The sequence below is a fragment of the Apostichopus japonicus genome, chromosome 8 (genome assembly GCF_037975245.1).
Source record: "Apostichopus japonicus isolate 1M-3 chromosome 8, ASM3797524v1, whole genome shotgun sequence".
NCBI lineage: Eukaryota > Metazoa > Echinodermata > Holothuroidea > Aspidochirotida > Stichopodidae > Apostichopus > Apostichopus japonicus.
This window is the reverse complement of record NC_092568.1, coordinates 15,395,001-15,412,616: the sequence shown is the minus strand read 5'-3', so window position 1 is coordinate 15,412,616 and position 17,616 is coordinate 15,395,001. Positions and strand designations below refer to the sequence as shown.

Sequence of the window (17,616 nt, the reverse complement as noted above, 5' to 3'; positions counted from 1 at the left end):
TTGCCTGCGCATAACCAAGCCCTCGTGATATCGACGTTTAATAAAACAAACAAAAATTGTTGAGAAATTAATATATGAACACAACTTATGAATGAATGTCTTTTAAACGCATTACGTAATTCGTAAGCTGAAACCGTTCCCTGTAATCAATTGTTATTTTGATTATAAAGGATGCTTTCGCTATATGTTTTTAAATTCGCCGTGAAGTTTGTGAACAATCTCCCCACATGACAATTTCCCGTACATAACGCACGGTCAGATAGCGAACCATTTTACACACTCACTTAATTCGCATTGAGATACAAAAATCTAAGAATCTAACAAGACGACAGTAATTTTCGTAAACGGCGCCTGGTCATTTCCCCAAAGTAAATACATCTAAACCTGAAGTTTGTATAAGGCACTGAATTTCGACAATTGCGAAATTCGACGGAATGTTCAACAGCGGAAGCAAAGCTTTATCGTCGGCCTAATTCCTATGATTCACATCGGTGTCGTTCATTCCAATAGCAATGTCGTGTGTAAAAACCTTTGTCATGCAACTACGCATGCGGTGAGCGACAAAGTATAGCTATAAGCAGTTTCTTCACGACTTCTTGAATTCGGATTCTACGAATGCCCATAATTTTCAATTGCCAACAACCTCTCATATTGTAACGAGGCGTAACACACATGCTATCGAATATGCTGGTCGGTTGGAAATACGGTAGATTGTGGGACATGGTTTCCACAATTTGAACTATGCTGACTCCAAATGTCCTCTGACCCTCTCTGAAAACAATAGGCTTCTCATACTCAACATGGTACTCCTACACACGATATGAGATTGGTCCTAGTTTCCTTCTTGAGATATCGTGTTTACAAGCAAGGCGTCACACTCACACGCCACATGCACCCACACACGCGCCCACTTACCCATACGCATCCGCCTGCATGTATGCATAGGTTACGATTATCACCGAAAACAAAAATGGTGGCATACGACCGAACCTCTGGGCTTCCGTAAAAAGCCCCTCTCTATTAATACTTGTATAAATTAAGAAGGATACATAACAAAGGCCATGTTACTTAGTAGAGGGTATTGCACAGGGATAGGCATTAACAGCAACTAACGTCATGCAGACAGTACATTACTAGAAATTCGATGGGAGTTGACATTAACTACCAAGGCGTGAACATTTGAAGCTGTGGAAAGGTACCATTCTCCTTTCGTTGGCGGAATCATCGAGACAATCGCTGCTCTAATTTTCATATATTGTTTCGTATGACTTGGAAAGTTTCTGTGGAGCCTCGTTATAGGTAAGTTACAGCTGGCGATATGTTGCCCACTATGTGCAGTATACACTAGAACTGCATATGCCAAAAATTACCAGTATACGTGGAGTGCTTGCAGTATAAGGAAGAATTTTTCGGTTGGTCATGGTGTTATATTTTGGTCGGACAACACACCAGAGAGTATATATATATATATATATATATATTTATCAACTAGGTAAACTTATGTAGAGAAGGCAAGTCTTTGGGTTATATTGAGGGATTTTTTATATGTTTTGTATGATTGCCTAGAGTCAACTAAAAGTAAAACAGTAACAATGCAGTAAATGAAACATGTAACAACATGACAACAACCATAGTTTTGTAATTTTTTAAAACCAGATAAGTTAGTTAGGCCAATAACAAACAAACAGAAGCATAGGCCTACATGTGCAACCAACCATCTGGGCTACTTGAGGGGTAACTCTGAGTTATGTATGTCAGATGATATAGGAACAGTAAAGTGAGTGGCAGGTAGGCCTAGGCCCTGGGCTAATGCACTGACTACTTTTACTAGCACGCAGGCCTTAAGCTAGGCTAATGCACTGATGAACAACTGGGAGTGAGAAACCTTTAAAATGATGATTATTGTTCTTTTATTATTTCAATGAAACTGTAAAGGATTTGCAGGCGATGTCTTCTGAAGTGTGCTAGGCGTCCCGTTGGATCGCCAGCAAGACATGTGCAAATGGTTATATGAAAATAAACTAAGAAGTTAAAGCTTACCTTCGCAGTTGGAAGCTTGATTCGCCACGCATCATTTATGCACACGTACTGGTGTCTGTACTGTATGTATAGTAAAGGCTTCATAATTGACGCACCTTCGTAATTAACCTCAATATAATACTACTTCTCCCTGGGACCTGCCTTGTCTGAGCTTACAGGCTCACAGCATAGCAAACAACATCCAAAGTCAATGTATGTATATTTAGGCCTTCACTACAGTAAGATTAAAGACGAATGTGTCAATTTAGGGGTATGAAAGAACTTGACACGGTAGACATTTATGGTCAAATTCTGCCTCATTGTACGTTACGTAGGCACACAAATGTTGACTACTTGCAAGTGAATAATGGGAAACGGAGAGTAAACTTGCATTGCGGGTATTGTAAGCATGAAAACGATTATGTGATACAAAAAAAATAGGAGAAGCTACAAGAGTATTTATATCACGACCTTTATATAGTAATTTCGTATCATCTGCATACAAAATAAAGTGAAATTTTGGAGTGACATTAGGAAGGTCGTTTATATAAATGACGAACAATGAGGGTCCAAGAATAGAGCCATGGGGGACACCACAATTAATTGCCTGCTTCGAAGAATTGGCGCCAGATAAAGAGACATATTAGAATCTATTATGAATGTAGCTATTATACCAAGATAATGCAGCTCCCCTTATGCCATATTTATCAAGTTTTTTTTTTAACAGAATGAATGGTCAAGCTTATCAAAAGACTTGGAGAGATCTAAAAAATCCCCCCAACTAGACATTTAATTTCAAAAATTTCAATAATATAATCTACAAGACTTAAAATAGCCTGGGACGTGTTTCGTTGAGGCATAAAGCCTAACTGATAATCATATAATAGATCATGTTTCATTAAAAAAGAATATAAACGATTATAAACAAGTTAAGATTTTTGAAAACGAAGGTAAGACATATCTAGGCCTATATTTACTGACGCTCCCTCGCGTGGCACTTTTAAATACCGGAACTACACGAGCTATTTTCAAGTCAGAAGGAACAATACCTTGGAAAAAAGAACAATTAATGATATGCACGAGAGGTTTACAAATAGCAGAACTAGATAATATAACAATTTTAGGACTAATGTCTTCATAACCGCAGCTTGAATTTTTTAGATTTGAAATACAATCTAAAACCTCCACTTCGTCTGTAGGCATTATAAAGAAACAATTCATGGGATTAGCTTGGCACATATAGTCTAGGGGGTTCTGTATACCAACCGGAATATCACGGTCTAAATCTGGACCAATATTAGTAAAGTAATCTATAAGTGCATTAGTAATTTCACAGGGATTAGAAACACAATTTTCATCCAATTTCAACGAAGTGACAGAAGAAGTGGAGGTTTTGTCCTTGATGAGAGAATTAATGCAGTCCCATTTTCTTTTGTGATTAGATGATCTAAATGTATCGAAATAAAAATGGTTCTTAGCAATTTTTATAACATTGGTTAACTTTTCCTAAATCTAATGTAATTCTCACGATTTTCTTGACTAGCCTTTTTGATATACTTTTTATAAAGTTTGTCTTTAGTATGACATGAATTTACAATGCCAGAAGTACTCCAGTCTTTTCTTGGAGTGCGTTAATTAACTTTTACTAAAGGAAAACTATTGTTATAATGCTAAGAATAGATAGAAGTAAAAGTACGATATGCAGTGTCGGGATCGTAACTATCAAAAACACCACTCCAAGGTTCCATAGAAAGATTGTGTACAAACTTATCTAAATTAATCGGGCACATATTACGCTTAAATTTGTTGGTTCTATCATTTGCGGAGTAAATTTGTTTGACGTTAAGCAAAACATAGGAAAATGATCTGAAATACCATGCAATAAACACCACTAATAGAAATCTTATCAGTAACATTTGTAAATATATTGTCAAGCAATGAAGTTTTTGAAGTTCTCGTCGGACAGTTAATTAAAGGTCTGAAGAATGAAACTGCAGCAGTATTAACAAACTGCGAACATTATAATTACGTGACTCAAGTAAGTTTAATTTAAAATCCCCAAGAATGTAATTTGGTTTACCCTCATTGCAAATATCAATAGTAATATTTTCAAAATTATCCATAAAATCAATCAAATTACTGTCATGAGGAGGACGATAAATAATTCTTATCAAGGTTCTACTGGTATCACACGGGTTTTCAACTTCAATGAAAAAGTGACTCGCAACAACCCTCTTTAAAAACAGTTAAGTCATCCCTGACTTTATAAACGCATGAATCATTAACATAAAAGCCCACACCCCCACCTCTCATATTTGAACGTGACCTTGATAAAAATGAATAACCAGGGAGTTGACGGAGATGAATAGGGGTATCTTTTTTTATCCACGTATCAGACACACCGATACAAGTGAAATTGTTATGGAGTGATTTAACTAAGCTGAACAAATTGTCAAAAAAAAAATCCTAAGCTTCTTGAATTAATGTGGAGAAGTAAAAAGAAATTGTTGCCAGACTTTGAGTTAAATTCATTGACGACATAATAGTTACACGTGTATGTGCAGTTAGTTACACGTGTATGGGCAGTTAAAAAATCATTAAAGTTGACATCGGGATCAATATTCTCATGAGTAGGGTTAACCTCATAAGTATGGTAATTACTATCAGGTTCACTTAAGGCGGAATAATTAAGTTCTTTTGTACCGGGCATGAATAGTAATTTACAAAAAAGAAAAAGGAAGGAAAAAGATAACGGTATAGTAAAGAGGCTTAAAGATAACTTACAATGAAAAACGAAATTCTCATAGGATTATCGGAACGCAAGAGCTGGAGTGGCAGCTCGGATCCTTTAACAATACATATAAACAAAAATGCACAGCTTTACACTTGATCGCTTAAAATGAGTGTCCATAAATTAAAGTTATACAGTGATGGTTCACGAAGAAGTTCCAAAAGATCAAATGTTTCGAAGATCACCAAGTGATCGTATCCTCATTTAGTTTCAGATTGTCCATTGTTAACAATAGCCATGATTCTTCGAGGAAGCTAGGTCAGTTTGTTGGGAATTTTTTCTTCGCTGTCCGTAACTGGTATGCAGTTGACTTGTCGCTAGACATCTTTAAATTGAAGGTTATATGGACGAGGCAATATAAAAGAAGGATTCGCGGAACTCACTGCTATATGTAATAGAGACGGCCAGTGCAGATGAAACTTGGAAACAGTTTACTATCGGATTTTAAACGAAATATAAAGTTCACATTTCAGCGTGATGCTCAGATTCGATATTAATACAGCTGCAAATTATTTTGTGGAACCATTGCTCGTAGTTAGAAAGGCATAAAACGCTACATTTTGTTGAATTTATGGTCTTGGTTCATGTGATCTACCCTTGTTGACGGAAGTGCAATCTGTTCTCGTTAGAGTCTAGGGAAGATTTTGGGATTTAATTTCCCTAGATATTGCTAGATATCCATACAGTACCAGGGGCGGATCCAGGATTTTGAGAAAGGGGGGGGGGGCCGACATCCCGATGGTAGCACTTTAGTGATCTGCGTCCTGGGGGAGGGGCCTAGGGGGAGGGGTCTAGGGGAGGGGTTGTCCCCCTCCCCCTTGGAAATTTTGGGTTAATTGTGAGTGCTTAGATGCAAAATGGTGAAACATTTCGCCAAAAACTAGAAAAACCAGAAACGTTGCAGACACGATTTTTTGTGCACATGTTTTTTCTCGATAGACACATATTTAACAACGCTCAACAGTGCATGTACAATGGATACACTATTATAGCGTCGATTCGTTTTTTCTTTTGCACCAAAATCATGACACCAGATTCACCCCAAGAAAAAACATAAAACAAGATATATTCAATGAGATAATTATGATATACTTATTAATGAAAGGGGGGTGTAGGCGGTTTTACACTATCTAACGCAACGTAGTCGCCAAGAACCTGAAGTATTTTTAAGGGAGGGCCCGATAATAAGCGGAAACGGATCACCGACCGAAAAAATATCGGAATTTGTGGACTATTTCTTGCTTCCTATTGTATTAAAACAAAGCACCTATGTGAAAGACACAAATCACATTCTGAAAATTGTGGAAGCCACCCGTTACCAAAATCAGTAGTACTTGCTACACTCGATGTCGTCGCCATGTATACCAATACTCCCCAAGAGGAGGCATTAGATATATGTCAAGAAGTCTATGAAAAGGCGGAAACAAGCGAATATGGAATAAATAAAATATCTTCCATATCCATGCGCAAACTAATTGAACTTATTTTAACAAGAAACTGTTTCGAGTTCAATAACCAATTCTATCTACAAAAGATCGGTTGCGCCATGGGTAGCCAAGCCTCTCCGGAAATCTGTGATATCGTCATTCATAGACTGGAAAACCAGATTTTACCGACAGATAATAAAATCTTAAAATGGCTCCGCTATAGAGATGAAATTCTATTGCTTTACGACGGTTCACCTCAGGAACTTGAACAACTAGTAAACAGGTTGAATGAAATTCACCGCTTCTTAAAGTTTACGGTAGAAATATTACACACCGAGGTAACATACCTAGATTTCAAAATCTTCAAAGGTCCAAGGTTTGAAACCAATAGGTTATTAGACACCAAAGTCTACACCAAACCCACGGAAACCTTCCAATACCTCGACAGAAACTCTGCACACCCACTTGCCACTTTTAAAGGCTTCATTAAAGGGGAAGTCTTACGATACGCACTATGGGCGTCAGCAGGTTTCAGAAAGTGAGGGGGACACTATACTATCTAAGCGGAGCGCCACCATTGGTTGGCGCGTAGCGTACCAGAAAATTTTGGGTACATAAGACCCCCTAGATCGCAGGAGACGGCCTTCCTGAGTCGTTTTTAGTTACATCAGAACCAGATCTGTGAGGAGAAATTTTGTCTCACAAAACTAAATTCCGACAGAAAGTACTGGTAGAAAGATGCCGTTCTGACACCAAGGGAGACGAATTACACAGCGTCCATCTCAAACGAAATATTGAAAAAGTGGCGCCGTCACCTCCGGGATGGGTGGAGTGGTATATATAATACATGCATGTAGGTGCGAGACGTCAGTTGTTATGTGCCCAGGTACTTTAATAATAATAATCAGAAAAAGGCACCGCGCGCAGAGCGTGTGTAGCGCCTAGCCGGCACTCAACAATAAAGATCTACCATATCCGGCGAATACATGTAGCCTTAATTACTTAACCCCTACACCCCTATTCGTCCGTCCAGTCCAAGGGACTGGAGGTAGTGATATGAACATAGTAACTCATCACCATCTACCTGTATGGCTTACCTAATCCCTTGGAACCCATACAAACAACATGTGTGCAAGATTCAATACACTTTCGAATGGTCCCCCCCCCCCCCGAACGAATTAAATGGGCAGATTTAGGATATTGGGAGAATGGGAGATAAATGACGGTGCAAGTGATAGATAGCAGGGGCCCAGGGAGTCCAGATTTCTTGACCTTAAATAGAAAATCGCGCATATGCATGTGATTTTTTTTTAATAACTACTCAGAAAAGTGGGTGGGACAAATGATATGATATCCCCTCCACTTTTGAAAGTGGGGGGGACATGTCCCCCCCGTCCCCCACCTGTTGACGCCCATGATACGCACGTCTATGTAACAATGAGACTGATTTCTTACAGAAAAAGAATGCGTTCACAGAGAAACTGTTACTCCGTAAATACAAGAAAGAGGAAATTGCCTCAGCCACGAAAGGCATAAAATTTGAAAACCGTGGGCAATACCTCACTACCAAACCTAAACAAAAGGAACCACCAATGGTGTTCAAGCTTACCTATACACCCCATATCAAAACCACGCATTTGAAAAATGAACTTTTGAAACATTGGCACTTAATCTCGCAACACGCGGACAGGGGCGTAGCGAAGTTTGTTGTTGTTGTTGGGGGGGGGGGTGTGGAGGAATTGATTTGCCCACGGATCTGGAAGATGTGACTGAATTGGGGGAGGGGTCTAAGGGGAGGGGGTGTCCCCCTCCCCTTTGGAAAATTTTTAGTTTTGAAACGTCCCTAGATGCAATCTGGTGCATATTTTAAGTCAAATTTGGCACCGTAGAATTTCCATTTCGATATTATTTTTATGGCAGTCGGCAGAAGAAAAATTAATTGGGACCAATTATCGAACTGTGTTTTCTCTTTCACCGATCGCTGAAATAGTGAAACTTCGTGATGAAAATGTTCAGAAAACTTTCCGGTAATGAGAAATAACAACATTCATTGATATACAAGCGAGAAACGTTAAAAATTGTGTACAATTCGTGAGCCGTGTCCTTAAGTTTTCCACGGAGAACGAATGACATCTGCGATGACGTCATTCTGAACAGAGGATAATAACAACACGTCACACGATAGCACGACTCACGGGCTGCGGCCTAAACGGAAGCCTTTAATTCCATTTCTTTCACTGAGTTGCCGGCGATTCTGGCACTCGTCTAGCTGAGCCTGGCTACAGTAGCTATACTGACGGCCGTGACATTATCAGTTATTTGCCGAGAGGTTTTTAACTTGCAGTCGTCGGGTGATTGGATTGGTGAATGAGTTCATCAGATGAAGAACTGGAAAATCGAAATAACCGATAAAGAAGCTCCCGTTCTCCTTTTCTCTATTCAGCTTTCCTTCTTTCTTCCCCTTCCGCTCTCTTCACCTTTTCTCCTTTTGCCGACAGACCCAAAATTTGCCGACAGCGACCCACCCCCCCCCCCCCCCGCTCGGTACGCCCCTGCAAGCGCCGATTATCCAAACTGTTTCCAAAAGAAAAAAGATTCTAGCCTACAAAAGGGCCCAAAATCTCAAAGATTTACTTGTTAGCTCAAGGTTTCATACTAACGAAGAATCAGCTGACTCTCAAGGTTCACACGAAGCTCTTTTAGATGCTCTTATAGCTGCACTATGAGTCCATAAAAACTCGTGCACAGAAAATAGATGCATTTTGAGAACGAGACGCCCAGGCCGAATATAACATATTCAAAGGCTACTACTGATGAAGCTCCTCCTATAAAGTTTGAGAGCAGAAACCGGTCTAGTTAGTCATAAGAACCTACACTAGTCTCTCCTACTATTAACAGTACACTCAATTAACGTAATAGGTGCAATTATGTTTCACCACGAGGAGCATGCTATAAGTTCATGTTCCTCGGGCCCTCCCTTAATTAAAAATACTTCAGGTTCTTGGCGACTACGTTGCGTTAGATAGTGTAAAACCGCCTACACCCCCCTTTCATTCAGATAATTATGATATACTTGCTAACTGTGCATTGATTTTTCCTGACAGTAATAGTCAGCACTATAGTACTGAGCCGTATCTAATTAATACGTGATGTCGCGTAGGCCTGATAATTGCCTTAGTTTCAAATTTGGAATAAAAACGATCGCGTTTCAGGGAAGAGCAGCTGGATAAATATTAGGCTTTTCTTTCACCAAGTTGCCTATTAGGAATTTGAAGTACTCCCACATAAAAAAAACGCAACTGATTTCCAAAAAGGGGGGGCCGGGGCCGGGTCAGCCCCCCCCTGGATCCGCCCATGAGTACAGTGTCCTTAGGATTTTTCGGGGCCTGATCTTGGGAAATTGCAAAATCGGGAGTGTTCACACTCAATATAGGTCAGTGCACGACTTCTAGACGTCACCAATACAAAACCCGATCACTCGTTGTTGATGAAGTGGTGTGTTGCCGGATTTTGTCAAGGTCTTGGTATAACGGGCGAAGGTCATTAATTAAGTTTAGTAACTCATCGGGAAGCGATTAGAGGGGTGAGCCGTAGGGTTGTTGGGCGCGCGTTTTCATGCATGGAAACAATCTCAAGAAGTGATGCGTCAGCCCCCCCCCCACCCCCGCCCATGATACGCCGTTGGTTCCACTACATGATATTCACAGGAGATATGCTCAATTCTCCAATCGCATGCGGATTTTATTTTAGATTAAAATTGTACGAGTTACGGTACTAGGTTTGGGGTAACAATTAGATTTCAGGTCGGCGTGTATAACATTTTATCTGTAGATGGAAGTGTCGCATCGAAGGACACAGGCCTAGTGCAGTTCGCATTTAGATCCTGGTCTAATACCGAAATGCGTCATGTTCCCCGGCGACTCGGTCGAGTTCGAGACCATATATATATATATATATATATATATATATTTAAGTTTTTTAAGTTTATTCACTGTTCTTGATTTTCCAACTCGTTACGATTTTCATATATATATATATATATATATATATATATATATATATATATATATATATATATATATATATATATATATATATATATATATATATATATATATATATATATATATATATATATATATATATATATATATATATATATATATATACATATACATATATAGATCCGGTTTAGGACTGACAAATGATTTCGAGTTGGTTAGCATCATGTTTGATCTCTAGAGTAAGGCAAATATGTCATCAAAAACAGAACTAGTATTGTTCAATACAGGTGACAAACGCCTACAGTGGAATTACGACCTTCCTTACCGGTTTCGAACCTCTGGAAATACAATCAGCGTCCATAGCCTAGTGGTTAGGGTGCTCGCGTACAGAGCGGAAGGCCCGTGGTTCGAATCCCGATGGAGACTGAAAGTTTTTTCATTGTTCTTGATTTTCCAACTCATTACGAAATTATATATATATATATATATATATATATATATATATATACACGTGACAGGTTGAGAATGATTTGCCTATGCAGTTATCCTCTGCAAATGAATATACTTCATTCAACGTTAAGTCATGTAGTTGTCGCTTTTTTTCTCCTTCTACCTCTCCTACATCTCACTCTTACTCTTATTGGAATATCCGTATGTACCGTCGTAGCTTAAGTATATTAGATGTATTTAAAAGTATAGTTACACATTGAATTCAGCTAAGAATAATTTAAATTATCTGATCGTTGCTTCTTTCTCATTCCAGGTAGTCGTTCATGTTGTAATTCTGCCGTAGCCTACCATTCTCACGGCATTCAAGAAATGCAAAACGTAAGCGCTTTTAAGGCAATTTGTTTACAGAAATGCTATATAGGTATAAGACGTTTCCAATTACGTTAGTAAGTATAATTTGTTCATCGCAATGGTTTTATGGCTAACTTATTGTAGTAACGTGGTCACTATGAATTTCCTATTCCGAAACTGGAATCTTACATACAGTATTCGCTAGTTATACAGCGATTCAATTAAACCGCGATATGACAATGAACAACTTAATTGTGCAGAAATCTTTTTTTTGAATAAACGTACCAAGGATTAAGAATGTAAAACATCATTTCTAAATATTACTCATGGGCAAGATGGAAAACAAGAATATACGTCCTGCTACAGTGTTTAACTATTTTCGTCATGTTTCATTCATCAATTGCGTTCTTATTTGTTTTGTGTTGAACCAATTGTTTTAAAGTGCCTCTTGTATTAAAGTGCCGACTAATTTTAAGTGGAAATTATCAGACAACATTTTAGCCTGTTGAAGGGCATCATCCTTGTAAAGGTTCACAATGCAGTCATGGTAACACTTGTTTAATTTAAATATATGTCATCAACCAATAATGACCAGTGGTGTTTCCCTTCATATATCCATGCACATCCGTATTATTTATTGAATATTATGGTATCTTTCAGGAGTACGTCGCAAGTCCATGCTGATACACACTTCTTGGTAGGAATATCACCCGACGTTATCACGACAACCAAACAAGTGTACCATCAAGAGATATGATGCAAATCAGGCGTGTATAATATAAAGTAACAATTAAGCGGTCAGGCTATGATAAGTTTGCGTAGTAGTATTTATTATGCAGATCCTTGGTTAACGATTAAATTAAGATATTTCGGAAACATATACTTTGAATATGGATCAAACGAAAATTCGTTCTTCTAAAATTCCCTTACACGCTTTGGGTAGGCAATTTTCTCTCGGGGAGCTGTACGACTGCAGATCAGAAAGAATAATAGCAAGAAAATCATTGTGGAGCAGTGACGTTATCTCGAAAGCATTTAAAACACGTACAAAGAGGAACACTACACACGATATATTGACAAATGTCACGTTTGACATGAAGCTCAAGCTCTTTCACGTTGACAACGACTTAAAAGCAAGCATCCTGACTAATTTAGTTTCATTATCCGGCTCATCAAAATACCTGTATGACCAAGTGCCATCTAACATTCACGAGAAAGTGACTTTACATTTCAAATGTACTACTAAATTTGAAGAACTGGACATTGAAAATTTGATAAAAGAAAAGACTTTGTGTCCTGAAGTCTTTACAAACGGAATTGGGACCCACGTTGTTTGCGGTATTCAATATGGAGGTGAAGCATTCTTCGTTTTCGATAGTCTGCTTTCAGATGAGTGCCAAGGGTCTTCGATGAGCTTGCAAGAGGCCGTTGCAAAACTTCCGAAGATCAAATCAGATGGGACGGGACGCTTATCGTTGCCAAGAGAGTTAGAAGAGCAAACGAATGGCATAAGATTTAAACTATACAGCGATTTCCCTACTCCACACTGCTCAAATAGATACAGAGACGCAGGTAAGCTTTTCAATACTTTATCGCACTCTGTGGATGGCAAGAGGAACCCAGCAGTAGCAGTTGAGTATCTACTGTATCCACTTCTCGAAATGGATTCTTTCGCAGCATATCCTGTGCGCCATGTTAGTGTGAACATTGTATCACAACTTGAAAACACCAACAATCATTTGAATAAGTTAATAAACGACTGTAGCAACATGGGCAGTATGGCCATTATCAAGAAATTCCCTGATGTGAAGAGGGATATCGAAGAGTTCTTGCAGTTGCTTAGATCATACAAGCAACATCTTCAAGAAATAACTGGGCGAATAGTCACACGAATAAGAACTGGAAGCTTGAGAGATATTGCTTTAGAAACAGTTTTGCGAGAGAAGGAGGAGTCTCCGTTCAGACAACATCAACTAGACAACTGGGTTCAACAGAAGATTGTTCATCTGAAAATACTGAGTCATGATGTTTCCAAAACGGCCAGAAATACTTCAAACATCGACCTTCCAGGCACTCGCTCATCCCAACGTCCGGCAAACAAGCCACAATCTCTAGCAAAGACCACGCTGTCCTCTGTTGTGGATTCTCAAAGCTCGTTTGCGACCACTCCCAAATCTTATTCCGAAGATTCTTGTCTCCCAGATCGGTCTTCGTCGGGTAATGTATATAATAGTGACTTCATTGTTTGCTTCCACGTAAATATGGATGGGAAGATTTCCTTGACAAAGATGATGAAAAGTTATCTCCAGTACATGAAGAGTGGATTTCTGCGAAAGGCGGTAACAGTTCCTGTTTGTACACAATCGTTTGAAAACACATTGCAAAAAGCGGAACAATTTCAAGATTTTGTGGAAGCCAACCAGTTGGATGGCCGGTTGAAGTTTAACTTTTCTGAAAACAGTGATGGCAGTGGAAAGCCCGATGTGTATGTTACAGTAATGAAGAATGGCACTGTGATTCACCAAAACTACCAAGCGCCAAGCGCACCAGGATGCGCCAAACTCGTAAGATCGGTGAATGACAAACTCGAGATCAAATGGTCTGTACCCGAATTCGGCAGTGACGGTATTTCTAACTACGAAGTGCTGTACAAAGAAGTAAAAGGCAGTTGCTCAAGTACGGTCCAAGTCGGCGATGACAGTTTGGAGTACACCATTAGAAATTTAAAGTCAGGCGAAGCATACGAAATTCAGGTAAGAGCTGCATGCGAAATAGGAGTTAGCAAGTGGAGCTCCTGTTCCTTCGCACGAACTCTCCCCGCAACAGCACCGGGCAAACCAGATGCATTTCATCAAGTGCCAAATGATGTCGTCGTTCGGTGGTCAAAACCCCAAGATATTGCCCCAAACGCTCAGTTTAGATCTTACATGATCTCGGTGACCGATGTATCTGCTGGGGGAACATTTTCCAAGGAAATTGATCCTCAAAGTGGAGAAGAGGCAACATTCTCTAATCTAAGAGCAACTTCAAGCTATAACTTTAAAGTTAAAGCACGTTTTGAAGAGGGAGACACAGAAGAAAGCGAAGTCAGTGATATTTTGAGGCCCAAACCGAATACAGTTATGAAAGAAAAATTGCTGGCTGACTCCAAACAGATAAAGAAAGGAAATCCAGCAAGGCATCGTCTTAAATTGAATCAAACTTTCAGCAATCACGAGGAGAAAATTCGAAAGTGTGAACTAGGAAAAAGTTGCAACGTCAGTACCGAAAAAGTCATAATGGTAGTTGGAGCAACTGGTGCTGGAAAAACTACCCTTATCAACGGATTGGTGAACCATGTGCTTGGCGTAGACTGGAAAGACAACTTTAGATTCCAACTAATCGTCGATGAAGAGGAAGCCAAACAGCGTACCCAAGCTCAGAGCCAAACGAGATGGATAACTTCCTACACCCTTCACCATCAAGAGGGTTTTAAAGTGCCTTATTCGTTAACAGTAGTCGACACTCCGGGGTTTGGAGACACAAGTGGCATTAAACGGGATCAAGAGATCACTAAGCAAGTACGCACTTTCTTTACAACCCAGGGAGACGAAGGGTTAGACCACATCGACGCTATCGGGTTTGTAACTCAAGCGTCATTACCACGATTGACACCAACCCAGCAATTTATCTTCGATCAGGTCTTGTCACTCTTTGGCAAAGATATTTCGGATAATATTTTCTTGTTAGTGACATTTGCAGATGGACAGAAACCACCTGTTCTGGAGGGTGTAAAGATGGCAGCGATACCTATAAAGGATTACTTCAAATTCAATAATTCTGCTTTGTATGCTGAAAAAGAATCAGGAAACAGACACCAACATATGCCTACGAAAACTGGTAACATGTCAGGGAGTAACAGCGAAGACAGCGATGACAACGATTTTGATGAAATGTTTTGGAAAATGGGCGAAAAAAGCTTTCTGAAGTTTTTCAAGACTCTCAAAACCACACAAGCGAAGAGTATTTCACTTACTCAAGATGTGTTGAATGAACGCCAAAGTCTGGAAACGCATGTCGCCGGCATACACCAGCACATTAGGACCGGACTGACTAAGCTTGAGCAGCTTCGAATTGAAGTAGATGTTCTACACAGGCACGAAGTTGACATTGAGATGAACAAGGATTTTACATTCACTGTTACTGAAGACACGGTGAAATTGGAGGACATCCCCACTGGCACTTTTATTACTAACTGCCTGACATGTAACTACACCTGCCATTATCCATGTTTCATCCCCGATGATGAGCAGAAGAAGAGTTGTGCCGCAATGGACATAACTAAAGGATTTTGCACGGTGTGTCCTAAACACTGCTTTTGGAACGTTCACAAAAACATGACATACAGATGTGTTATTGTGCCAGTTAAGAAGCTTAAGACGTCAGAAGATTTGAAAGCCAGGTACAAGGCAGCGAGTGGCAAAAAGTTAACTGCGGAGGAGCTGGTAAATAAAGTCATGGAGGATTTTGATTTGGTACAGCTCAAGGTGCTCTTTTACACGGATGAGGTAAGGAAGAGTCTGGAACGTTTGAAGGAAATTGCACTGAAGCCAAACCCATTGTCAACTGTAGAATACATTGACATTATGATTATGTCGGAGGAATCCAAGATGTTACCGGGGTGGAAAGATCGCAAAGAACAACTAGAAGAAGTGCGCCAGAAAGCAGAAACACTACAGCTTCTTGCCGAACCAGGATTCGATCCATTTGAAAAATGTAAGACTACGTACACAGAAATGAGAAAGAAAAATGAAAGTAATGGAAATGTATTACAGAAAATAAAGAAGTTTTTTCAACATCGTTAACTCATAAATATGTTCCATGCTTGTACTGTCTTACGATCATTGAGCTAGGAGTCCTGTATATTATAACTTGTAACTCTGTGATCCCCCACCCACTCTTGTATAATTCTGTGGTGCTTTTTGCTTCTGTCTAAAAACAGCCCATATCAATAAATACTTATCTGCTGTGTTCTATATTCTGTTAGACTCATTTGGTTAAGCACAATAAGTCGGATTTTTAGACATCATACTGGTTCCCGCGGAAGAATTACAATCTAGTGGCCTATGTATCAAACAGAAACAAATATTTAATATTACATCTGTTGTTAAGTTAGTTCTATTTGACTGCTTTCAGTTCACGTGGGCAACACCACGGTGCAAAACTATGAATTAAAGCGATTACAACTTACTCCTAGTTAAAGTTCTGTTTAAGACCATATCCTATATCTGTGCCACAAATAATGAAATATGAAACTACATTTGAATGTGTATCACAGAATGGTAGATTACTAGTATACAAATTAAAGTGTGTATCGTATCATAATATCTCACATGCGTTAACTTACATTTTATTGACTTTGATATTCAGCTGTAGAAGTGCTTGAATGAGTGAAGAACAGGATCATGAAATAACCAAATAATGATTCAAAGTTAAAGGTGGTTAACACATATTGACGATCAGGTTAAGTGAAACGTGTTGAGTTTATTTGGTGATATTGAAACATCTCGATATTAAATTTTGATGGTCTATGTTAATTGGTTTTGATATGTGATTTACACCTTCATAGAAGAATTCTGTTGAACTGCTTGATACAACACATGTGTAGCTGCAGGAGCATCTTTCTTTGCTAATTCTTATATTCATGATGTTAAGCCACATTTCATTATCCAATCATTAATTATAAAACTTGTACACGGGAAGTGCATGGCCGCTTCATAAACTGTCTACAGATTATCTCAGGCGGAAATTTCTAAGATTAGTTTATCAAATATGAGATGCACATCAACACAGAATTTTGAAAATCAAACGAAAGACGTACATGCTATGTAGTTAAAAGTTGCATCGAATGCATGATGGAATAGTTTCATCAGTTAAATTTAATAACTGATCTCTTGTTTCTTCTTATACCGGTATGCGGTACTCAGATTAAGGAATGAGTTTATCTCAGTTTCATTTTCCTTTTATACTGAATTTATTGTAAACATTCAGCTTGAAATCAGCCATTGAGCTAGGAGTCCTATATCTTATAACTTGTAACTCTGTAATTCCCCATATTTTCTTAGATTCTGGTTCTGTTTGATCCTGTCCAAACACAGCCCATATTAATAAATACTATATGATCTGTTCTATATTCTGTTAGAGTCATTTGGTAAAGCACAATAAGTCGGATTTATAGACATCATACTGGTTCCGCGAGAGAGTTACAATCTAGTGGCCTATGTACCAAACGGAACACAAATAATTAATATTAAATCTGTTGTTAAATTAGTTCTATTTGGCTGCTTTCAGTTCATTGTGGGCAACACCACGGTGCAAAACTTTGAAATAAAGAGATAACAAATTACTCCTAGTTAATTTTTTGTTTGTTTATGACCTTGTCCTATATCTGTGCCACAAATAATGAAATATGAAACTACATTTAAATGTGAATCACACAATGGGGGTTTATTAGTATACACTTTGAAGTTTGTATCGTATCATAATATTGTACATGCATGCGCTTTATACATGTTCTTGTATTTAATTTTCAGCT

The 17,616-nt window shown here is 38.8% G+C and overlaps 1 protein-coding gene across 2 annotated transcripts in view; it reads left to right on the top strand.

Moving 5' to 3' along the window:
* The first annotated feature begins 1,056 nt into the window (after positions 1-1,056).
* LOC139970679 (uncharacterized) overlaps positions 1,057-17,616 on the top strand; it is a 17,325-nt gene continuing 765 nt past the window's right edge. The window contains exons 1-3 of one of the 2 annotated variants that reach the window (XM_071976575.1): positions 1,057-1,299; positions 11,005-11,069; positions 11,703-17,616. The exon at positions 11,703-17,616 is cut by the window's right edge and continues 765 nt beyond it. In XM_071976575.1, the coding sequence (XP_071832676.1) occupies positions 11,933-15,886 (3,954 nt within the window). In that variant the 5' untranslated portion in view covers positions 1,057-1,299; positions 11,005-11,069; positions 11,703-11,932 and the 3' untranslated portion in view covers positions 15,887-17,616. Of the gene's footprint in view, positions 1,300-11,004; positions 11,138-11,702 lie in introns of both variants that reach the window. The other variant, XM_071976576.1, reaches the window with a different exon arrangement.